The 26,525-nt window shown below is 41.4% G+C and overlaps 2 protein-coding genes across 2 annotated transcripts in view; one reads left to right on the plus strand and one right to left on the minus strand.

Moving 5' to 3' along the window:
* Positions 1-26,525, minus strand: part of LOC139536326 (protein phosphatase 1 regulatory subunit 1A-like) — a 119,529-nt gene that overhangs the window by 37,355 nt on the left and 55,649 nt on the right. The gene's annotated exons all lie outside the window — the stretch shown is intronic.
* Positions 3,305-26,525, plus strand: part of LOC139536325 (dual specificity calcium/calmodulin-dependent 3',5'-cyclic nucleotide phosphodiesterase 1B-like) — a 31,152-nt gene continuing 7,931 nt past the window's right edge. The window contains exons 1-7 of the mRNA XM_071336764.1: positions 3,305-3,594; positions 13,581-13,694; positions 14,858-15,040; positions 15,334-15,400; positions 15,600-15,716; positions 16,005-16,145; positions 18,313-18,413. Of these exons, the coding sequence (XP_071192865.1) occupies positions 3,542-3,594; positions 13,581-13,694; positions 14,858-15,040; positions 15,334-15,400; positions 15,600-15,716; positions 16,005-16,145; positions 18,313-18,413 (776 nt within the window). The 5' untranslated portion in view covers positions 3,305-3,541. The remainder of the gene's footprint in view (positions 3,595-13,580; positions 13,695-14,857; positions 15,041-15,333; positions 15,401-15,599; positions 15,717-16,004; positions 16,146-18,312; positions 18,414-26,525) is intronic.

Genomic DNA, 26,525 nt, shown 5'->3' on the forward strand with positions numbered 1-26,525 from the left:
ACTGTACTCCACAGTGGCTGCTCTGCTATGTCCCGAGGCACTGATGACGGTCACTGATGGAAAAATGGGCTTACATAAAGACTCACAGCTTGTAGTGTTGGTGACACAGTTGGTAGAGATGCTCACCTGCTGAGAGCTGGGGAGCTGGAGATCTCTAAGGCGCAGGATCTCTGACACACATACTCACACACGTCACATACACTCTGTCACACACCTTCCAGATATACATTTACGCGCACAATCTCACACACACTCCAACCTCTGCAGCACCAACCAACAGCCAGGAACCACGCTATGCAGGCTAGAATATCGAATTCTGACATCCGCCTGGAGACATGGAAGACAAATTTCAAACAGTAAGAACCGAAGCTGTAATAGAACTATGCTATAGTTTCATAATGGTAGACAAAGTGGTAGGTAGTGGTTCCTAATGGATAATGTTAGATAAGAGAATGTTAAACTACAAATGTATGATCTGTTGGTGATTCATGTTTAAATATAAGACGAGACAATGTATTGTCTGTTTGCAGTTTGTACGTAAAGTTACTTTGAATCTTCAAACTGCTCCTGATAATGCTGAATCCTCACAACATTTTTAAACGGGGACTAAAGGTTCCCGTGTCTCTGGGATTTATTGAGATACTGTAAGAATTCAAGTCTCTGCAATAAAAGTAAATAGACAGTGAATTACATCTGCTCTGAGGTCAGTTCCTGGGCAGAGAGACCAGAGGTGGTGGTTGACATAGTTAATGGGGATAGAGAGAGGAGTGGAGAAGGAGAGAGAGATAGAGGGGGAGAGACAGGGGAGAGGGAAAGAGATACTCAGTGGGAGGAGAGGAGTGGCCAGGACCAGACTAGCACGTTTAATCTACACAAGATGAAGAGGTTTAATCTTGACTAGATGAAGAGGTTTAATCTAGACTAGATGAAGAGGTTTAATCTAGACTATATGAAGAGGTTTAATCTAGACTAGATGAAGAGGTTAATCTAGACTAGATGAAGAGGTTTAATCTAGACTAGATGAAGAGGTTAATCTAGACTAGATGAAGAGGTTTAATCTAGACTAGATGAAGAGGTTTAATCTAGACTAGATGAAGAGGTTTAATCTAGACTAGATGAAGAGGTTTAATCTAGACTAGATGAAGAGGTTTAATCTAGACTAGATGAAGAGGTTTAATCTAGACTAGATGAAGTGGACGTCCAGCAGTCATTATAAAATCAGATCAATCATTCTAAATGCAATCAAAAGACACTGAGAATCCTTGGCTAATGAACACTGGAAGACTCCTCCCACTCTGCTGTTTGATTGGTTCTCGGTTTTTAATTCTCCCACTGGGCACAGAGGTCAATTCAATTTCTAATTTTGATTTACAATTGGTTGAAATTTCAACTAATAAGAAATCAACAAAAAAAGTAACTATGTGATTGGATTTAGGTTAAATGTTGGGTGTAAAAAATACAAAATTCTCTTACGTTGATTACTATTTTCAAATCCTGTCATTTTCCCACGTTGATTCAGCATCCTCATCACATATATTGTTGTTGTTGAAATGACGTGGAAACAAATATGATCCAAACAGTTTTTGGCCAGTGGGCTAATACTTCTACTAAGTCATTATATCCGGTTAAAGATTCATTATCCTTTTTTAGCATTTTTTCCCCTTTCGATGGTGAAGATTTTCCCCAACCACCCTGATGCCAAAGCGTAAACGTAATTTTTGGCAACATATCAAACATTTAACAACCAACTAATTAAAAATGCCTTTGAATGTAACAACAACAACAAAAAAATTATGGAAATTGAAACCTCTGAATCGACTTAATCGATAAGAGTCTATTGATGCACACGTGCTTCAATCTCAGTAACATAATTTAAAAAATCCCTATCAAAATCCGTATATATCGGCCTTCCACATCTTCAGTGGAAGGTGGCCGAGCTACAGCGGTGTTTGTCAGACCATGAGATGTCCCGAAAATGTCTTCTCACGAAAAATTACCATTTAGCATTTAGTGTCATGAAACTCATGTGAAGGTAACCCATACAAATGAATGGAAGTATGGAGATATATATATATAGATATTAAACATTCATCTGAAGGTAACCCATACAAATGAATGGAAGTATGGAGATAGTTTTGTGCCAACAAAAATAAGGGGTTAAATATGTGTTCCAAAAAGCAAAAATATTTCTGGATCTTTCTTGGTAAAGGACAGACACTTCAAAACCTTATTCCTTCTGATAAATGTTTTGACTGTCCTTTTTTTGTTTATTTATGAATGCATTCATAAAAATGAAATAAGAATGCGTCTATGGTCTATAGTAGTGAAGCACAAATTCTATATTTTTTGTATACCTAAAGAGGTCCTACAATTCAAAACCAAATCGCTAAATGATCCATGGTATGACCATCTTAAAACATTTCTATTTGTTCTCTTAGTAGAACCCACCCCCTTTTATACAATTCTCAGAATGAAATGCAGTCATACGCTCTGAAATGAAGAGGCAAGTCAAAGAGCATGGGAGCATGGGAGTGACCCAGCCACCAAGCAAGACAAGCAACCAGGGAAAGTCACTCTGCTGCATTTCCCCAGTGACGTCGCCAGACAGCTCTCACAGCCTCACAGTTATAAAATGAGGCTTAATGAATTGAAGCTATACATGATGTATGTATGCCCCAGCAGTGCTCCAAGTTAAAAATGAATTGAATGTCATCTCTGATCTTGTACTGTAAGTGACTAGAATCTCTTAGATTTTTTTTGCATGAAAGCTATGAAAGAGAAGGAGATTAAGGTGGGTAGAGAAGATGACACTATACCAGATAATACTGTAGCTTCAGCCTCCACATCTGACATGTTGTTGGTTATTGACTCTTGTTATGGTTGTATGTTTTCATTTGACCTGGCCTGTAAGGTTGTTGTTTTTCTGGGTAGTCGAAGAGTAGTTAGCCTGCGGAGAATTGTTGTGGGTGACTTTCCGGGACAGTTTTTATTGGTTTATTTTGGTTTGGTCATTCTATCACACAGGCTTTGTAGTGAACAAGACTTTGGTCTGTGCTTTGCCATTGCAGTGGAAAATTCTCATTGGGGTTTAGAGTACACACACACATTGCCTCGAAAGCAACACCCCAACAGTGAGGTTGCCTCGCCCCCCCCCCCTCTCTCTCTCTCTCTATTTCTATCTATCTCTCCCTCCAGCCCAGCCCTGCTTCCTTTCACAGCATTGACAGAACTGACACACTTTGGCCTGGACCAATCACAGTTCAGCTAGGTCCCCTCAGATATGGGTGCTGGCTACGCAGGCTGGGGTGTACCAGAAGTCTTTCTCGGGACAGAGAACTTTGTCTGATTCAGTTGAACAGTAGGCTATCTGAGAGAACTTTTTGCTTTCTAGTATTTTCTGGATAGTCTCTCTCTGTTCTCTGTGTCACTGCGCCTGAGCTCTGAGCTTAGGGCTGTAAGAGACAGTACCTTTGGGCTGTGCAGGCAGTGTTTAACTGTGGGCTATAAGGGGTTGTAAAGGTTTTGCCTTGCTGTGGGCTGGATGGCTGAGTTGGTGAGAGTGAGGAAGAAACATCTCCAGACACCTATCTCCAGGTAAGAGAAGGGGGAGAAAAAGTGAGTAGCAATGAATTTCTGAACCGTATTAACCTTTCCTGTCTGTGAGAAGGTAGGAAGTAAGGGGTTATACTGTAAATACTGAGGTTACTGTACATACTGAGGTTACTGTGCATACTGATGTTACTGTAACATCCTGAGGTTACTGTACATATTGAGGTTACTGTACATACTGAGGTTACTGTGCATACTGAGGTTACTGTAACATCCTGAGGTTACTGTACATACTGAGGTTACTGTACATACGGAGGTTACTGTAACATCCTGAGGTTACTGTAAATACTGAGGTTACTGTGCATACTGAGGTTACTGTAACATCCTGAGGTTACTGTACATACTGAGGTTACTGTACATACTGAGGTTACTGTGCATACTGAGGTTACTGTACATCCTGAGGTTTCTGTAGATACTGAGTTACTGTAACATCATGAGGTTACTGTACATACTGAGGTTACTGTACATCCTGAGGTGAATGTACATACTGAGGTTACTGTACATACTGAGGTTACTGTAACATCCTGAGGTTACTGTAAATACTGAGGTTACTGTGCATACTGAGGTTACTGTAGCATCCTGAGGTTACTGTACATACTGAGGTTACTGTACATACTGAGGTTACTGTGCATACTGAGTTTACTGTAACATCCTGAGGTTACTATAGATACTGAGGTTACTGTAACATCATGAGGTTACTGTACATACTGAGGTTACTGTACATCCTGAGGTTACTGTACATACTGAGGTGAATGTACAGACTGAGGTTACTGTACATACTCTACTGAGGTTACTGTACATACTGAGGTTACTGTAACATCCTGAGGTTACTGTAACATCCTGAGGTTACTGTATGTACTGAGGTTACTGTAACATCCGGAGATTATTTCAACATACTGAGGTTACTGTACATACTGAGGTTACTGTACATACTCTACTGAGGTTACTGTAACATCCTGAGGTTACTGTAGATACTGAGGTTACTGTAACATCCTGAGGTTACTGTACATCCTGAGGTTACTGTACATACTCTACTGAGGTTACTGTACATCCCGAGGTTACTGTACATCCTGCGGTTACTGAGCATCCTAAGGTTACTGTACGTACTGAGGTTATTTTAACATCCTGAGGTTACTTTAACATCCTGAGGTTATTGTACATACTGAGGTTACTGTACACACTGAGGTTACTGTATGTACTGAGGTTACTGTAACATACTGAGGTTACTGTATGTACTGAGGTTACTGTAACATACTGAGGTTACTGTATGTACTGAGGTTACTGTAACATCCTGAGCTTACTGTAAAATACTGAGGTTACTGTACATACTGAGGTTACTGTACATACTGAGGTTACTGTACATACTGAGGTTACTGTAACATCCTGAGGTTACTGTAGGTACTGAGGTTACTGTACATACCGAGGTTACTGTAACATACTGAGGTTATTTTAACATCCTGAGGTTACTGTAGGTACTGAGGTTACTGTAACATCCTGAGGTTAGTGTACGTACTGAGGTTACTGTAACACCCTGAGGTTACTGTAACACCCTGAGGTTACTGTAACATCCTGAGGTTATTGTAACATCCTGCGGTTAATGTAACATACTGAGGTTACTGTACGTACGGAGGTTACTGTACGTATTGAGATTACTGTAACATACTGAGGTTACTGTACATACTGAGGTTACGGTACGTACTGAGGTTATTGTAACATCCTGAGGTTGCTGTAAAATCCCGAGGTTACTGTACATACTGAGGTTACTGTACATCCTGAGGTTATTGTACATACTGAGGTTACTGTAACATCCTGATGTTACTGTGCATACTGAGGTTACTGTACATACTGAGGTTACTGTAATATACTTAGTTTACTGTAACATCCTGTGATTACTGTATATACTCTACTGAGGTTACTCTTCATACTCTACTGAGGTTACTGTAACATCATGTGGTTACTGTACATACTCTACTGTGGTTACTGTACATACTCTCCTGAGGTTACTGTAACATCCTGTGGTTACTGTATATACTCTACTGAGGTTACTCTACATACTCTACTGAGGTTACTGTACATACTGAGGTTAATGTACATACTGAGGTTGCTGTACATTCTAAGGTTACTGTAACATCCTGAGGTTACTGTAATATCCTGAGGTTACTGTAACATCCTGTGGTTACTGTACATACTCTACTGTGGTTACTGTAACATCCTGTGGTTACTGTACATACTCGACTGTGGTTACTGTACATACTCTACTGTGGTTACTGTAACATCCTGTGGTTACTGTACATACTCTCCTGAGGTTACTGTAACATCATGTGGCTACTGTAACATCATGTGGTTACTTTACATACTCTACTGAGGTTACTGTAACATCCTGTGGTTACTGTACATACTCTACTGTGGTTACTGTACATACTCTCCTGAGGATACTGTAACATCCTGTGGTTACTGTATATACTCTACTGAGGTTACTCTACATACTCTACTGAGGTTACTGTACATACTGAGGTTACTGTACATTCTAAGGTTACTGTAACATCCTGAGGTTACTGTAATATCCTGAGGTTACTGTAACATCCTGTGGTTACTCTACATACTCTACTGTGGTTACTCTACATACTCTACTGTGGTTACTGTAACATCCTGCGGTTACTGTAACACCCTGTGGTTACTGTACATACTCTACTGTGGTTACTGTACATACTCTACTGTGGTTACTGTAACACCCTGTGGTTACTGTACATACTCTACTGTGGTTACTGTACATACTCTACTGTGGTTACTGTACATACTCTACTGTGGTTACTGTAACATCCTGTGGTCACTGTACATACTCTACTGAGGTTACTGTAACATCCTGTGGTTACTGTACATACTCTACTGTGGTTACTGTACATACTCTACTGTGGTTACTGTACATACTCTACTGTGGTTACTGTACATACTCTACTGTGGTTACTGTAACATCCTGTGGTTACTGTACATACTCTACTGAGGTTACTGTAACATCCTGAGGTTACTGTACATACTCTACTGTGGTTACTGTACATACTCTACTGTGGTTACTGTAACATCCTGCGGTTACTGTAACATCCTGTGGTTACTGTACATACTCTACTGTGGTTACTGTACATACTCTACTGTGGTTACTGTAACATCCTGCGGTTACTGTAACATCCTGTGGTTACTGTACATACTCTACTGTGGTTACTCTACATACTCTACTGTGGTTACTGTAACATCCTGTGGTTACTGTACATACTCTACTGTGGTTACTGTACATACTCTACTGTGGTTACTGTAACATCCTGTGGTTACTGTAACATCCTGTGGTTACTCTACATACTCTACTGTGGTTACTGTACATACTCTACTGTGGTTACTGTAACATCCTGTGGTTACTGTACATACTCTACTGTGGTTACTCTACATAGTCTACTGTGGTTACTGTACATACTCTACTGTGGTTACTGTAACATCCTGCGGTTACTGTAACATCCTGAGGTTACTGTATATACTCTACTGTGGTTACTGTGACATCCTGCGGTTACTGTACATACTCTACTGTGGTTACTCTACATACTCTACTGTGGTTACTGTACATACTCTACTGTGGTTACTGTAACATCCTGTGGTTACTGTACATACTCTACTGTGGTTACTCTACATACTCTACTGTGGTTACTGTAACATCCTGCGGTTACTGTAACATCCTGTGGTTACTGTACATACTCTACTGTGGTTACTCTACATACTCTACTGTGGTTACTGTAACATCCTGCGGTTACTGTACATACTCTACTGAGGTTACTGTAACATCCTGTGGTTACTGTACATACTCTACTGTGGTTACTCTACATACTCTACTGTGGTTACTGTAACATCCTGCGGTTACTGTAACATCCTGTGGTTACTGTACATACTCTACTGTGGTTACTGTACATACTCTACTGTGGTTACTGTAACATCCTGTGGTTACTGTACATACTCTACTGTGGTTACTGTACATACTCTACTGTGGTTACTGTACATACTCTACTGAGGTTACTGTACATACTCTACTGTGGTTACTGTAACATCCTGTGGTTACTGTACATACTCTACTGTGGTTACTCTACATACTCTACTGTGGTTACTGTAACATCCTGTGGTTACTGTACATACTCTACTGTGGTTACTGTACATACTCTACTGTGGTTACTGTAAAATCCTGTGGTTACTGTACATACTCTACTGTGGTTACTGTAACATCCTGTGGTTACTGTACATACTCTACTGTGGTTACTGTAACATCCTGTGGTTACTGTACATACTCTACTGTGGTTACTCTACATACTCTACTGTGGTTACTGTAACATCCTGTGGTTACTGTAACATCCTGTGGTTACTCTACTGTGGTTACTGTACATACTCTACTGTGGTTACTCTACATACTCTACTGTGGTTACTGTAACATCCTGTGGTTACTGTAACATCCTGTGGTTACTGTACATACTCTACTGTGGTTACTTTACATACTCTACTGTGGTTACTGTACATACTCTACTGTGGTTACTGTAACATCCTGTGGTTACTGTACATACTCTACTGTGGTTACTTTACATACTCTACTGTGGTTACTGTACATACTCTACTGTGGTTACTGTAACATCCTGTGGTTACTGTACATAATCTACTGAGGTTACTGTACATACTCTACTGTGGTTACTGTACATAATCTACTGAGGTTACTGTAACACCCTGTGGTTACTGTACATACTCTACTGTGGTTACTGTACATACTCTACTGTGGTTACTGTAACATCCTGTGGTTACTGTACATACTCTACTGTGGTTACTGTAACATCCTGTGGTTACTGTACATACTCTACTGTGGTTACTGTAACACCCTGTGGTTACTGTACATACTCTACTGTGGTTACTGTACATACTCTACTGTGGTTACTGTACATACTCTACTGTGGTTACTGTACATACTCTACTGTGGTTACTGTACGTACTCTACTGTGGTTACTGTACGTACTCTACTGAGGTTACTGTACATACTGAGATATTACAACTGGTACTGTATCTCATGAAACTGACACGGTACATTAAACACATGTTTTCCTTCCTTTTTGATCCACAACAAAGCAGTCACATTATCAAACAGATTATTATAAATTCACCATCAAGCATGAAGCCCTCCCGCTGTGTCGCAGCCTTCCCATGCCTGCTATTTTTATGACTGGACAGCTTTCAGAACCCCCTCGCTGACGTGTGATAAACACACAAGCGTCTCATGTCACTTTCATGGAGTTGGCGCCGTCTTCATTTTGTTGGCCAACAGTGCAACTGTGATTAGAAATGAAGTGATTGTGGTCCCACTGTGACTAACCTCTTCATAATGCATGCTGTGCATAACGCATTATAATGCAGGCTAGATCTTAATAGCTGCTCATAAACATCTATAACAACATTCATAGAGCATTATGAGCAGGCAGCGCACGAGAACTGGAACACTCATAAACCCTATTTTATGAGAAATGGATTATCACCATCCCTTAAATCAATTGTCAAATGCCAGTGGTTGTTTTTGAACTCTTGAAGTGCAGTGTAGTCTACTCGGGGGGTATTTTATGTTCTAAGATTGGCATATGAGGTCAGAGCAATAGTATGTGAGTTAGTGTTACTGATTTCCCTGTCAATTTTATTTCCTGTGAAGGTATTATTCCTTGGGGGGGCTGTAGTTTTAGCCTGGGCTGTGTTGTGTTTGATCCAGCGCGTTATAGGCTACATGTGTTTTTTTATATTCTTGAATTAGTAACTGTAGACCATAATGGATAGCAGCCTTATAACAGAAATGTAGTGAAACACTTGTGGTGTCAAGAGTCAGTTTGAAGCAGCAACTAGTAACGCACCAGAGAAAAAGTTCAGATTTGCATTATATATGGTGAAAAGCACTTACTGTATGTATTGCTAGGATGCACTATCAGCATTCTATGAGCTTTCCATCTGGATTCTATCAGCCTTCTATGAGCATTCCATCTGGATTTTATCAGCCTTCTATGAGTATTCCATCTGGATTTCATCAGCCTTCTATGAGCATTCCATCTGGATTTTATCAGCCTTCTATGAGCATTCCATCTGGATTTTATCAGCCTTCTATGAGTATTCCATCTGGATTCTATCAGCATTCTATGAGCATTCCATCCGGATTTTATCAGCCTTCTATGAGTATTCCATCTGGATTCTATCAGCCTTCTATGAGCATTCCATCTGGATTTTATCAGCGTTCTATGAGTATTCCATCTGGATTTTATCAGCCTTCTATGAGTATTCCATCTGGATTTCATCAGCCTTCTATGAGCATTCCATCTGGATTTTATCAGCCTTCTATGAGTATTCCATCTGGATTTCATCAGCCTTCTATGAGCATTCCATCTGGATTTTATCAGCCTTCTATGAGCATTCCATCTGGATTTTATCAGCATTCTATGAGCAGTCCATCTGGATTCTATCAGCATTCTATGAGCATTCCATCTGGATTCTATCAGCGTTCTATGAGCATTCCATCTGGATTCTATCAGCGTTCTATGAGCATTCCATCTGGATTCTATCAGCGTTCTATGAGCATTCCATCTGGATTCTATCAGCGTTCTATGAGCATTCCATCTGGATTCTATCAGCGTTCTATGAGCATTCCATCTGGATTCTATCAGCGTTCTATGAGCATTCCATCTGGATTCTATCAGCATTCTATGAGCAGTCCATCTGGATTCTATCAGCGTTCTATGAGCATTCCATCTGGATTCTATCAGCGTTCTATGAGCATTCCATCTGGATTCTATCAGCGTTCTATGAGCATTCCATCTGGATTCTATCAGCGTTCTATGAGCATTCCATCTGGATTCTATCAGCGTTCTATGAGCATTCCATCTGGATTCTATCAGCGTTCTATGAGCATTCCATCTGGATTCTATCAGCGTTCTATGAGCATTCCATCTGGATTTTCTCAGCGTTCTATGAGTATTCCATCTGGATTCTATCAGCGTTCTATGAGCATTCCATCTGGATTTTCTCAGCGTTCTATGAGTATTCCATCTGGATTCTATCAGCGTTCTATGAGCATTCTATTTAGATTCTATCAGCGTTCTATGAGCATTCCATCTGGATTTTATCAGCGTTCTATGAGTGATCCATCTAAATTCTATCAGCATTCTATGAGCATTCCATTTGGATTCTATCAGCGTTTTATCAGCACTCAATCAGCCGATTCGACCCTTTGAATTGATATACACTAAATATAAGTATGTGGACACCCATTCAAATGACTGGATTCGGCTACTTCAGCCACACCCGTTGCTGACAGGTGTATAAAATTGAGCACACAGCCATGCACAAACGTTGGCATATTTATTTTTATTTATTTATTTTACCTTTATTTAACTGCATAGATAAACATTTGCAGCAGAATGGCCTTACTGAAGAGCTCAGTGACTTTCAACGTGGCACCGTCATAGGATGCCACCTTTCCTACAAGCTAGTTCCTCAAATTCCAGCCCTGCTAGAGCTGCCCCGGTCAACTGTAAGTGCTGCTTTGGGAAGTGGTAGGCCACACAAGCTCACAGAACGGAATCATCGACTGCTGAATAGCGTAGTGCGTAAAAATCGTCTGTCCTTGGTTGCAAAACTCACCACCGAGTTCCAAACTGCCTCTGGAAGCAATGTCAACACAATAACTGTTCATCGGGAGCTTCATCAAATGACTGAACAGGCTGAACAGCCACACACAAGCCTAAGATCACCATGCGCAAAGCGTTGGCTGAAGTGGTGTAAAGCTTGCTGCCATTGGACTCTGCAGCAGTGGAAGCGTGTTTTCTGAAGTGATGAATCACACTTCACAATCTGGCAGTCCGACGGACGGGTTTTGCTTATGCCAGGAGAACGCTACCTGCCCCAATGCATAGTGCCAACTGTAAAGATTGGTGGAGGAGGAATAATGGTCTGGGGCTGTTTCTCATGGTTCGGGCTAGGCCCCTTAGTTCCGGTGAAGGGAACGCTTAATACTACAGTATACAATGACATTGTAGATGATTCTGTGCCTTCAACTTTGTGGCAACAGTTTGGGGGAAGGCCCTTTCCTGTTTCAGGATGACAATACCTCCGTGCACAAAGCGAGGTCCAAACAGAAATGGTTTGTTGAGATCGGTGATGAAAAACTTGACTGGCCTGCAGCCCTGACCTCAACCCATGTTCCTTCTAATTCTAATTGACCTGCCAATGCATTGTTGTTCTGGACATTTATTTAAATTATATTTGAACATTTGAGGTAGGCTATATTATCACAGGCTATAATAGATCCGTTGTTGTATTGCTTGTGAGGCACAGCCGTACAATTAAATCATTTTTTAATTTAATTTAATTTTACTGGGCTGAAGATATATGCATCTGATGGTCAGTCGGAAGGAGAGAGCATGCCTCCACTCTCCCTTTCCTCCACTGACACTGACCAAAAAAGGACACAGTATTCAAGCTGATGGCTAAACTCTAAACATCTTTGCAATCTCTCAGTATCGATCTTTCAGTAACATTCTTGTATGCCTGCTATGTTACTGAGACATCCGATTGGCCAGCAGCAGGCCTATAGTGCACTTGATTTACTCTCTGTGCCCGCTGGGAAGGCAGAGTTTGTACCTTCAGACACTTTAAATGATTAAAAATGGCAACAATTGGCCTACCCTGGGCAGCTGAATCGGGTGCACCTACTGCCAACAGCCCAAGACGAATACAAATAATAAGAACACAAGGCTTTATAGTTGGGTTTTTACAGAAATGTTTGGTGATCGACTAGGAATGCCTTGGAGATCGTGATCGACCGGTTGGTGACTACTCCTCTAGAAAGTTGAGTGAAGTTCAAGCTCGTGCTTCTCTCCGTGGGCTGATATTTGACCTCCACCCCATCGAACACCTTCGGGATGAATTGGAACACCAGCTGCCAGTTCTAATTGCCCAACATCAGTACCCGACCTCACTAATGCTCTTGTGGCTGAGTGGAAGTAAGTCCCCGCAGCAATGTTCCAACATCTAGTGGAAAGCCTTCCCAGAAGAGTGGAGGCTGTTATAGCAGTAAAGGGGGACCAACATATTAATGCCCATGATTTTGTAATGAGATATTCGATGTGCAGGTGCCCACATACTTTAGGTCATGTACTGTATCTAATTCTGTATGCATTTTAAGACAATGCGGCGGCCGTATAACCAAATGATGGAACGTTTGGGCAGTTTTCCTATTTAATGGAAAATGTGGGGCTAATGGAAAAAGTGGGGCTAATGATGCCTTCTTGCCACTGGTTCTCTGGTCCGCTCCACACATCACGGAATAGTATTACAACTCTTCCAAATGATTGATATTTATTAATTTTCTCTCTGTCCCTCTCTCTCCCTCCATCTCTCACTTTCTCTCTTACTCTTTCTCTTTCTTTCTTTTTCTCCCTCTCTCTCTCTCACACTCTTCTCCCCCTCTCTCTCTTTCCCTCTCTCCCAGTTTCCCAGACCTTTCATCCTATTGTCAAAGCATTGCCAGCTCATAACATTGAACCGTAACATACAAACACAAGGCTTTTCGGGGGGAAATTGCTTAGTAATTGCTCCCATCACATACCTGACTGTGTTTTGAAAACACTGCTGTCTTACTGATTATCTTGTTGTTGATGATAGTGTTGTGCTATGACAGGAACCAAGGTTATTCATCAACAAAATGACGTCCTCCACTCCTACTTTAAATGAAACACAACTTTAAAGGCTTTAAAGCTCTGGTGAAGGCCGTGAGGCTGATACTAAGCAAGTGCAGCGTGCAGGATTTTCTTTCCTCTAAAAGTTCATTAGTAACACCATCATAAATCCTTTATATTGCCTATATCATGTATAAAGTGCTTATGAAGACATTTCTAAGCTGTTTGTTCAAAGTGGGACTCTCTTTCCAGGCTGAGGTGTATGGTCAAGCAACTGGAGGCGAAAGACGTGGACTTCGAAGATCTGAAGAAGAACCTGGACTACACAGCATCATTACTGGAGGCTGTTTACATTGATGGGACCAGGTACAGTGTGGCCTTTAGTGTGATTATATTGTATGATACTGTAAGGCCCTACTGCCTGCTTAAGGCCTGAAACGCACACACACACCAACTATATCAGCATATCCTTGTTTCCACTCTGAACACAATGCTCCACATTATGTGTTGTCTATATTTAATATTTGAGCCATAAGGTGTTCCAAGGCAACCCTGTCTACTTGTCTATATTTAGTATTTCCCTAAGCCACCCTGTCTCCTTAAATATGACCGCAAAGCACCTTGATGAAGGCTGTGATGAAGGCTGTGATGAAGGCTGTGATGAAGGCTGTGATGAAGGGTATAAAGAAGGCTGATTTGCTCTCTTTTTCCTCTCTCAGGCAGGTCTGATTTGTTCTCTCTCTGCCCTTTCAGACATGGTCTGACTTGCTCTCTCTCTCTCTCCCCTCTCAGGCAGGTCTGATTTGCTCTCTCTTTCCTCTCAGGCAGGTCTGATTTGCTCTCTCTCTCCTCTCTCAGGCAGGTCTGATTTGCTCTCTCTCTCTTCTCTCTCAGGCAGGTCTGATTTGCTCTCTCTCTCCTCTCTCAGGCAGGTCTGATTTGCTCTCTCTCCTCTCTCAGGCAGGTCTGATTTGCTCTCTTTCTCCTCTCTCGGGCAGGTCTGATTTGCTCTCTCTCTCTCCTCTCTCAGGCAGGTCTGATTTGCTCTCTCTCTCCTCTCAGGCAGGTGTGATTTGTCCTCTCTCTCCTCTCTCAGGCAGGTCTGATTTGCTCTCTCTCCTCTCTCAGGCAGGTCTGATTTGCTCTCTCTCCTCTCTTAGGCAAGTCTGATTTGCCCTCTCTCTCCTCTCTCAGGCAGGTCTGATTTTCTCTCTCTCTCTCCTCTCTCAGGCAGGTCTGATTTTCTCTCTCTCTCCTCTCTCAGGCAGGTCTGATTTGCTCTCTCTCCTCTCTCAGGCAGGTCTGATTTTCTCTCTCTCTCCTCTCCCAGGCAGGTCTGATTTGTCCACTCTCAGGCAGGTGTGATTTGTCCTCTCTCTCCTCTCTCAGGCAGGTCTGATTTGCTCTCTCTCTCCTCTCTCAGGCAGGTCTGATTTTCTCTCTCTCTCCTCTCTCAGGCAGGTCTGATTTGTCCTCTCTCTCTCTCTCCTCTATCAGGCAGGTCTGATTTGCTCTCTCTGTCCTTTCAGACAGGGTCTGGACGCAGAGGACGACCTCCAGAAGCTGCACTCTGATGGCGTGCCCACGGAGGTCACTGATTGGCTGGCTTCAACCTTCACTCAGAGGGCCCGCCGCCCCGCCCGCCGCTCTGACGACAAACCAAAGTTCCGCAGCATCGTCCACGCAGTGCAGGCTGGGATCTTTGTCGAGAGGTAGATGGAAAACGTTATTATCTTCAATGAGGGCATGAATTTGTAATATAAAGTAAAGGAGGCTCGCTCTGGTCCTCCTCATTAATTTGAGAAAAACAATGCAACATTAAAAAACCCTCCTTCTATATAATATTGTGAATGGGGTTTGTAAAGTGTGTGTTATAGGGTCAGGATAAATTCACTTCTGTACATTTGCAGTGGAATTCTTGATCCACATTCTGTTGTAACAAGGACATTACAGATTCACTACTGAGATTGTCCGATGCAAAGCATTTAATATGCTGTTGTTCCAGGATGTTCAGAAGGGCCTACACTGCTGCCATGCCTGACCAGCCTGCAGCAGTAGTTAACTGTCTCAGGGTAAGAATATATGATCTGTTATCATTTCTAAAGTCTTTAATTGGGCTACAACATAAGGAGCAGAGCCAGGAGTTTCCCTGACCGTATGACTACAGTATGAGCTTTTTCAATTTCAGACTCTAATTCTTGAAAAACTCAATGTGCATTGGACATAAACAGATATCTGTTATCTGTTTGTCTCTATCATCTCCATCTTAAGGACATTGACCGGTGGAACTTTGATGTGTTTGCCCTGAACACAGCCAGTGATGACCACGCACTACAGACCCTGGTCTTCGAGCTGGTGACACGATACGAACTCAACAGCAGATTCAAGGTCTCCACATATCACTCTGCATGTCCTTACTATTTTACCATAACTCCTTCTGTTTCTGTACAGCTTTAATTTTACATTAGCCTCTAAAAATTCTAACTTTTCTCACTGCCATAAACAGCTGATGCAAACACACATATTATTGTCTACCTTTTCTAGTGTGTAAAGCTGTTTCCATAAGTAGTACCCTAGAGGGCAGACTCAGACACAGGCCAGTTATGATGTAGTGTGCTCGAACACAACAGATGAACTCCGTGTGAACTTTCCATGTCATACTGTGTGGTATTACAGATCCCAATCTCCTGTCTGATGTCCTTCTTGGAGAAGCTGGAGAAAGGGTACAGTAAACACAGCAACCCCTACCACAGCAGTGTCCACGCAGCCGACGTCACACAAACCCTACACTGTCTGCTCCTCCGTACAGGACTAGTGGTACAGTACAGTTCGTCTTCTCTCAGTTTACAACAGGTCATCCCTGTCATGTATTTGTTTGTCATAGCTCAGGAAAGGAGATTTCCCAAATTGTGTCTGCCTGGTCAGGTCACTAGCTACAGTGTATGCACGGACTTGTATGAAATAGCAGAAGAAAATGTATAGGGTTTGTGGGAAATAATAAAGGAAAATATATTTTTTAAAGATATGTATGTTTGTATGTGTATTTGTATGTGTATATTTATGTATGTATATGTATATACATATGGGTATGTGTATGTACAGTGGGGAGAACAAGTATTTGATACACTGCCGATTTTGCAGGTTTTCCTACTTACAAAGCATGTAGAGGTCTGTAATTTTTATCATAGGTACACTTCAACTGTGAGAGACGGAATTTAAAACAAAAATCCAGAAAATCACATTGTATGATTTTTAAGTAATTAATTCGCATTTTATTGCATGACATAAGTATTTGATCACCTACCAACCAGTAAGAATTCCGGCTCTCACAGACCTGTTAGTTTTTCTTTAAGAAGCCCTCCTGTTCTCCACTCATTACCTGTATTAACTGCACCTGTTTGAACTCGTTACCTGTATAAAAGACACCTGTCCACCCACTCAATCAAACAGACTCCAACCTCTCCACAATGGCCAAGACCAGAGAGCTGTGTAAGGACATCAGGGATAAAATTGTAGACCTGCACAAGGCTGGGATGGGCTACAGGACAATAGGCAAGCAGCTTGGTGAGAAGAAAACAACTGTTGGCGCAATTATTAGAAAATGGAAGAAGTTCAAGATGACGGTCAATCACCCTCGGTCTTGGGCTCCATGCAAGATCTCACCTCGTGGGGCATCAATGATCATGAGGAAGGTGAGGGATCAGCCCAGAACTACACGGCAGGACCTGGTTAATGACCTGAAGAGAGCTGGGACCACAGTCTCAAAGAAAACCATTAGTAACACACTACGCCGTCATGGATTAAAATCCTGCAGCGCACGCAAGGTCCCCCTGCTCAAGCCAGCGCATGTCCAGGCCCGTCTGAAGTTTGCCAATGACCATCTGGATGATCCAGAGGAGGAATTGGAGAAGGTCATGTGGTCTGATGAGACAAAAATAGAGCTTTTTGGTCTAAACTCCACTCGCCGTGTTTGGAGGAAGAAGAAGGATTAGTACAACCCCAAGAACACCATCCTAACCGTGAAGCTTGGAGGTGGAAACATCATTCTTTGGGGATGCTTTTCTGCAAAGGGGACAGGATGACTGCACCGTATTGAGGGGAGGATGGATGGGGCCATGCATCGCGAGATCTTGGCCAACAACCTCCTTCCCTCAGTAAGAGCATTGAAGATAGGTCGTGGCTGGGTCTTCCAGCATGACAACGACCCGAAACACACAGCCAGGGCAACTAAGGAGTGGCTCCGTAAGAAGCATCTCAAGGTCCTGGAGTGGCCTAGCCAGTCTCCAGACCTGAACCCAATAGAAAATCTTTGGAGGGAGCTGAAAGTCCGTATTGCCCAGCGACAGCCCCGAAACCTGAAGGATCTGGAGAAGGTCTGTATGGAGGAGTGGGCCAAAATCCCTGCTGCAGTGTGTGCAAACCTGGTCAAGAACTACAGGAAACGTATGATCTCTGTAATTGCAAACAAAGGTTTCTGTACCAAATATTAAGTTCTGCTTTTCTGATGTATCAAATACTTATGTCATGCAATAAAATGCGAATTAATTACTTAAAAATCATACAATGTGATTTTCTGGAATTTTGTTTTAAATTCCGTCTCTCACAGTTGAAGTGTACCTATGATAAAAATTACAGACCTCTACATGCTTTGTAAGTAGGAAAACCTGCAAAATCGGCAGTGTATCAAATACTTGTTCTCCCCACTGTATATGTATATATAAATATATATATTTACCCCAAAAATATATGGGGGATTGGAAATGACGAAGACAATTACATTGATGGAATCTACAATCAAAAAAAGGGGGGAAAAAGTATCCAATACAGAAGATGTATTTACTGTAAGCCAATGTAAATGAAGGGGGTGTCTGTGTTGGTCTAGCCTCCAGCACTGGTTACTCTATAATAACGATACACTAACTCTATATGTAGGTTATGTATGTGATGTTTATAACAAGGGTATCCGTGTGGTTCTCACGTGCAGCACTGGTTGACTGAACTGGAGGTCCTGGCGTCCCTGTTTGCTGCGGCCATCCATGACTACGAACACACTGGAACTACAAACAACTTCCACATTCACACAAAGTAAGAGAAAGTAAAGAATTACTGAGGTGTTTGAAGATGCATTTGATTTCAGAGTGAAATCGAATCCACATTTACACCAACTAAGATAAACAATAATTGTATGTTTTAATCTCTGAATTTATTAAATGACTGAGGTGCTCAAAATGCATTGAAGAGTGGGAAAGGGGGAGAGAGAGAGAGAGAGAGAGAGAAAGAGAGTGAGAGACAGAGAGAAAGTGGGCAGGACGGAGAAAGAGAGAGAGAAAAAAGAAAGAAAGTTCATCATGTAAGAGAGAGAGAGAGAGAGAGAGAGAGAGAGAGAGAGAGAGAGAGAGAGAGAGAGAGAGAGAGAGAGAGAGAGAGAGAGAGAGAGCTCCTATTTCTTCTTAAGCAAACATGTCTTATGGAGGGAAGCTGCTAATTTGAGCAGTAGATTTTCCACATAGAGACACAGAGGCACCTAAGAACTCTGTCTCCTGGCACACAGATCAACTCGTTATTTTGGGAACAAAAACACAAGGGCCTATAAACACTACAAAGAACAACACTGTGATCACACTTCACCAGACCCGGCGCCAGGATACAGTGATTAAGGGGGCAGTTGAAATCGGCAAGGGGTAAACATTTTTGAGGGTTCTTGCATTGGAATTATATTGAATAGTCACACTATACATAAATAAACAATAAACATAAAGTTCAAATGCAGAGACTCTGAGATCATAGAGTGCTTTCGACATTTGTGGCATATATCTGCTGCACTGCATCAGCACACTGGACAGCGCCATACAGCTAGGACATGTTGGTAATGAATATAGGCTACAAGATAGATAGGGAAATTCACCAAATACAAACAGCCTATGTGAATGCAGCCGTACACACAGCTGTCTTAACTAAAATAATGCTAACAATAATGCTAACTAAGTGCTGAAAGTAGTAGCCTAGTTATTCACGCATACTAACAAAAATGTGAATAGCAGTTTAGCTTAGAATACCGACACAACGAATGAGAACAGAACAAAACAGCGATACCAAGTAGCAGGCCGAGTAAACTAAATATCTGATCGATAAAGACATGACACAATCTATATTCAGGCTAGTTTCATGAACAGTAAACAAAATATCTGATCGATAAAGACATGACACAATCTATATTCAGGCTAGTTTCATGAACAGTAAACTAAATATCTGATCAATAAAGACATGACACAATCTATATTCAGGCTAGTTTCATGAACAGTAAACTAAATATCTGATCAATAAAGACATGACACAATCTATATTCATGCTAGTTACATTAGCAGCAAACAGGCGAATGGACATCCAAATAACCAGAACAGCCTACTACAGTGAGATGCAGCCCTGCACAGCCGTCTATACAGGCCCATTTCAAACATGGAGAATCATGCCTCTCGCTCATGAGTTCAGCAACATGTCGTGATATGGAACAATACACTTCTGTGATTCAAATTCGACCCACGTAATCAATTAAGCAATGCCGGCCTACCATAAACACCATTATGTACAGTTCCATTTACAGCAATGAAAACCAACAGGCTACCAAGAAAACCACAATAGAATGTAGCCTATGTAATTTCTTGTACTTTTTTATTAGGATCCCAATTAGCTAACGCCGTAATGCTAGCTAATCTTCCTGGGGTCCAACACCAATTAACAAGACATTACAAACAACCATAATTAAGACTTCACAAACATTCAACAAGTAAACAATACAAACAATTAAAATACCGGTGCAGGAAACACATTTAACATTCAATTGATTTGCTATTTGCTGTCTAGTCATATGGTCTATCGCATTAGATGTTCTGTTATTTTTTTCTTGAAGGTGGATTTACTTTTTGTCTGAGAAATATGGTTTGGTAGTTCCATTCAGCTATGGCTCTATATAAAACTAGATTTAAGGCGATTTGTCCTTGGCTTGGGTTGTTTTAGCTGCCCTGAATTTGCCTGTTTGGTTTGGTGCTTATGTGTGTTGCTAGTATGTACTAACTAGACTGACAAATACTGTGTGTTTTTAAAAAATATAACATTCCTAAAGAAAATCAGAAGACTAGAAAGTAATATGTTTTTAACATGAAGCCATGAGAGATTCTGATAATATTTGGATAATATTCATACGGTCAAATAATCTGGCAGCCCTGTTTTGAGACTTTTGGAGCTTTTTATATATATTTATTTGCTGCAGATTACCATATAACTGGACAGTACTCTAAGTGTGATAGGACCAGGGATTGACCATATAACTGGGCAGTAGTCTAAGTGTGATAGGACCAGGGATTGACCATATGACTGGACAGTACTCTAAGTGTGATAGGACCACGGATTGAATCACCTGATTCAGTGTGCTAGATGTTACATACTCTGAACATTTTCTTGTGACAGCGATTCCCTTACCCATCTTAATAACAATAGTATCTATGTGTTCTGACCATGATAAAGCTGGGTCCAATGTGACGCCTATTAGTTTTTTAAAAATTCACTCACTCTACATGCGTTCTATTCATCGACAAATTCATTAGGGGATCATCAGCAAGCATATATCTTGAACCAAATACAATACATTTAGTTTTAGAAATGTTCAACACCAATTTGTCCATATCAACCCACTCAGACACCATTCTTAGTTCACTGCTCTGTTAGCTCATTACATTCTGATGCTGCGCTATACGTTGTAGAGTCATCAGCATACATTACCACTCTTGCTTTGTTCATTACTGAAGGTAAATCATTAGTAAAGATAGAGTAGAGAAGTGGGCCTAGGCAACTTCCTTGAAGAACACCACAGTGTATATCTTTACTGTTTGAAAAGCTACCATTAAATAACCATTTTTGCCTTCTCCTGAATAGATAGCTTTCCATCCAGGATAGAACTGCAGACTTAAAACCATAACATTTGAGTTTACCTAGTAACAGTTCATGATCAATTACATCAAAAGCAGCACTGAAATCTAGCAACACTGCACCAACTAACTTCCTGTCATCCATACTCTTTAACCAATCACCTGTCATTTGTGCTAAGTCCGTACTCATAGAATGCTCTTCTTTGTATGCTGGGAACCCGTTATCAGACCATTACATGAGAAATGATCCTTGATTTGTACAGATACAATTGACTTAACACAGGCAGCAAGCTTATAGGACGGCTATTAGGACCAGTGAATGCAGATTTTTTATCCTTAGGTAATGTATCTCTTTAATGAAACATACCAATATGTAGCTATTACCACCGGAATCATTTGGTTCTTGCTTTGGAATTATATTGAATTCTGCTTATATCACACTATACCACAATAAAAATACGTTTTATTCTGCTTATATCACACTATACCACAATAAAAATAAGTTTTAAAAAATTATTTTGAGCAAGAAGTGACAGATTCAATCCCATGGAATCTCGCTGCACTCGATCAGCATCATGGACAGCGCCATGCACACTAAAGCAAGATTTAGATTTTTAAAAAACTACCAGCTAGATTGTTTCAATCTTACTTTTTTCAAAAGAGTTACAGCTTCCTTGACTCTCTGTGGAATTTCCTGAGTAATTGATTATTCCATTCTCCCCGAAATCTTCTGGTAAGATCCCCTTCAAATGCCAATTGGATTAGTTGAGCTTTCCTCGTGTGCAGCATGTCTCTTCTGTGTTGACTGAACACGTTTGTCAAAGTGGGAAATGAGTTATCGCATGTAGCTGTGGATGCCCCAGAAGTCAGTCCATGTTTAAGTGAGGTAAGCAGAGAGCGGCCCAGAGAATCATTGCAGCATATCAAGTGGGATCCATTTGTTCTCATTGGAGCCAGAGCGAGCGATTTCAGTCTGCAAAAACTGCCGAGCGACACTAAATTCAGCTTCCCATCTAATCTTTTGCTTTGATTAAGCAGTGGTTTCACAGTTTTCATATCTAGAAAGTCATGCCCATATGGGTCAAGGGCACACAGGGCCTCCACCAGTTGGCTGTAGCGTTCACTGAATCGTTCGGACATTTCACCGTTGACAGCATCCAATGTGCTGAAGAACAGTCTTTTAAGCCTCTTCTCCTCTGTCCTGCTGGCCTATTATACTGTTCTCCATATATTGCTGGAGATGTGTATGTACAATACGTCATAGTTAGCTTGGAGCTGGTGGTGCTGGTGCATTAGTACTACCGGCACTGTGCCCAAATGGCTTGGAACTCGCTGTCGCACCTCAGCTTCTCGACGCTCTCCATCTCACTGTGGACCACTTTGACTCCAGTGTAAAGTTCCATTGCTTTTGCCTGCAGTGATAGGATTGAGAAGACTGAAGATTCTATGCACCATGATGGCTGTAAACTTAAAGCCCGGGCTACCGTCACCGGCTTCAGCAGCCCTGTAGGCTCGAGTCTTAGGAACACATGCGGTTCCCCCCCCCCCCCGCTTTTTATGGAAACCCAAAGGAGTCCTACTAATGACCCTAGTGGCTTTCCATAGCCCTCCTACACACAGCACAGCGCACCCTGTCCATTGCGAAGAGGAAATACATACATTTTTGTTCCGCCAATCTGTCACTCAATCATTGAAAAGCCCCCTTTAGCCCCCTCGTGGTACCGGGCCGTACCTCACTGACATCTTCAGAGGTTCAAAAGTAGGCTGCCACAGACATGCCTAATCAATCAGAAAATACTCTTTGTTGGGAAGTCTGTTCAGATCTACTGTTTGCATTTTAGACAAATAAACATTTGACATTAAATTATGAAACACCCCACAGCTAATGTGAAGTGGCAAAACCAAGTAAAACCATGACACAAGAATTCAGCTGTGTCCCAAATGGGACCCTATTGGCCCTGGTCAGAAGTAGTGTCATTGGGATTCCCAGTGTCTTCTTTATAAACTGTGACCTAACTGTTCATCTCATTAAACAAACTACTGTGACCTGACCTAACTGTTCATCTCATTAAACAAACTACTGTGACCTGACCTAGCTGTTCATCTCATTAAATAATAATAGAACCTGGGTGTAGGAGAGCGAGAGAGAGGGGAATGCCACGATCTATACTCAGAAAGGGCCACGTCATGACACCTGTCATAGCTGTACATCTCATTAAATAAACTACTGTGACCTGACCTAACTGTTCATCTCATTAAACAAACTACTGTGACCTGACCTAACTGTTCATCTCATTAAACAAACTACTGTGACCTGACCTAGCTGTTCATCTCATTAAACAAACTACTGTGACCTGACCTAACTGTTCATCTCATTAAACAAACTACTGTGACCTGACCTAGCTGTTCATCTCATTAAACAAACTACTATGAACTGACCTAACTTTTCATCTCATTAAACTAACTACTGTGACCTGACCTAGCTGTTCATCTCATTAAACAAACTACTGTGACCTGACCTAGCTGCTCATCTCATTAAACAAACTACTGTGACCTGACCTAACTGTTCATCTCATTAAACAAACTACTGTGACCTGACCTAGCTGTTCATCTCATTAAACAAACTACTGTGACCTGACCTAACTGTTCATCTCATTAAACAAACTACTGTGACCTGACCTAGCTGTTCATCTCATTAAACAAACTACTGTGACCTGACCTAGCTGTTCATCTCATTAAACAAACTACTGTGACCTGACCTAGCTGTTCATCTCATTAAACAAACTACTGTGACCTGACCTAGCTGTTCATCTCAGTAAACAAACTACTGTGACCTGACCTAGCTGTTCATCTCATTAAACAGCATTTACCAGCATTTTGTGAAGTGCACCAGTCCCTCCTGCAGCAAAGCACCCCCACAACATGATGCTGCTACCCCCGTGCTTCACGGTTGCTTCACGGTTGGGATGGTGTTCTTCGGCTTGCAAGCGACCCCCTTTTTCCTCCAAACATAACAATGGTCATTATGGCCAAACAGTTCTATTCTTGTTTCATCATTCCAGATGACATTTCTCCAAAAAGTACAATCTTCGTCCCCATGTGCAGTTGCAAAACGTAGTCTGGCTTTGTTATGGCGGTTTTGGAGCAGTGGCTTCTTCCTTGCAGAGCGGCCTTTCAGGTTATGTCGATATAGGACTCGTTTTGCTGTGGATATAGATACGTTTGTACCTGTCTCCTCCAGCATCTTCACAAGGTCCTTTGCTATTGTTCTGGGATTGATTTGCACTTTTCGCACCAAAGTACGTTCATCTCTAGGAGACGCGTCTCCTTCCTGGGCGGTATGACGGCTGCGTGGTCCCATGGTGTTTATACTTGCATACAATTGTTTGTACAAATGAACGTTACACCTTCAGGCATTTGGAAATTGCTCCCAAGGATGAACCAGACTTGTGGAGGTCTACAATTTCTGAGGTCTTGGCTGATTTATTTTGATTTTCCCATGATGTCAAGCAAAGAGGCACTGAGTTTGAAGGTAGGCCTTGAAATACATCCACAGATACACCTCCAATTGTCAATAGCTTATCAGAAGCTTCTAAAGCCATGACATCATTTTCTGGAATTTTCCAAGCTGTTTAAAGGCACAGTCAATTTAGTGTAAACTTTTGACACACTAGAATTGTGATACAGTGAATTATAAGTGAAATAATCTATCTGTAAACAATTGTTGGAAAAATGACTTGTGTCATGAACAAAGTAGATGTCCTAACCGACTTGCGGAAAAGATGGTTTGTTAACAAGAAAATTGTGGAGTGGTTGATAAAGTAGTTTTAATTACTCCAACCTAAGTGTATGTAAACTTCTGTCTTCAACTGTATATTCCGTTCTGATATTTCAGATATTTTTTTACTTGTGGATGATGTGTGTATTGTTGTTGTACTGCTAGATATTACTGCACTGTTGGAGATAGAAACACAAGCATTTCACTGTACCTGAGATAACATCTGCAAATCTGTATACTTACCAATAAATGTTGATTTGATTTGACGTGTGTGTGTGTGTGTGTGTGTGTGTGTGTGTGTGTGTGTGTGTGTGTGTGTGTGTGTGTGTGTGTGTGTGTGTGTGTGTGTGTGTGTGTGTGTGTGTGTGTGTGTGTGTGTGTGTGTGTGTGTGTGTGTGTGTGTGTGTGTGTGTGCGTGCAAAGCTTCATGTTTTATTTTGATTTCAGGCATTTTTACTCCCCAGTAAAATGTTATTTTTACTCCTGAATCTTGGGCACCTCCATTGGGATTATTCAGTTGCATTGCATCGCATTTCCTCATTATACTGTTACAACAGAATTACATATATGCTCTTTTTGTTCTGCTTGCAAATGGAAGCAGATGAATCCTAAAAACACAACTAAGCTGTTGCTGCAGTCTTGAAAATGTGTTGTACATCCAAAACATTGACAATTAAATATCTCCTTTTTTTGCACTTGCCTAAGTTTTCTATGCAGTGTTTATCCCTACGGGGAGTCCCATTTACGGTGTAGCGCTGATATCTGTTTATTATCCATTTCTAAGTGCCTAGTAAACATGTATGCAAATTACTTTCGACAGGGGGCTTGATAATGGATGTGACTCAATTAACTTGCTCCTGCTCCTTTCTCCTGAGTCATTTATGTCCATCTGTTCTCTTCTCTCATTACCACATCTCTTTCTTCCAGTTCCACCACTCAGAGTCTCACTATATGGTGCTGTCTCTATACATATGAGCCTGGTCATCTATGTACAGTGCCTCGGAAAGTATTCAGACCCCTTGCCTTTTTCAGCATTTTGTTATGTTACAGCCTTATTCTAAAATTGATTAAATTCTTTCTTTCCACTCATCAATCTGCACACAATACCCAAATGTGACAAAGCAAAAACAGGTTTTTCAAAATGTTTGCTAATTTATTAAAAATGAAAAACGGAAATATTACATTCACATAAGTATTCAAACCCTTTGCTCAGTACTTTGTTGAAGCACATTTGGCAGCGATTACAGCCTCGAGTCTTCTTGTGCCTTTGAATGAGGAGTGGCTTCCGTCTGGCCACTCTACCATAAATGCCTGATTGGTGGAGTGCTTCAGAGATGGTTGTCCTTCTGAAAGGTTCTCCCATCTCCACAGAGGAACTCTCGAGCTCTATCAGTGACCATCGGGTTCTTGGTTACCTTCCTGACCAAGGCCCTGGTACTTCAATTGCTCAGATTGGCCGGGTGGCCAGCTCTAGGAAGAGTCTTGGTGGTTCCAAAC

Source organism: Salvelinus alpinus, chromosome 12 (genome assembly GCF_045679555.1).
Source record: "Salvelinus alpinus chromosome 12, SLU_Salpinus.1, whole genome shotgun sequence".
Taxonomy (NCBI): Eukaryota; Metazoa; Chordata; class Actinopteri; order Salmoniformes; family Salmonidae; genus Salvelinus; species Salvelinus alpinus.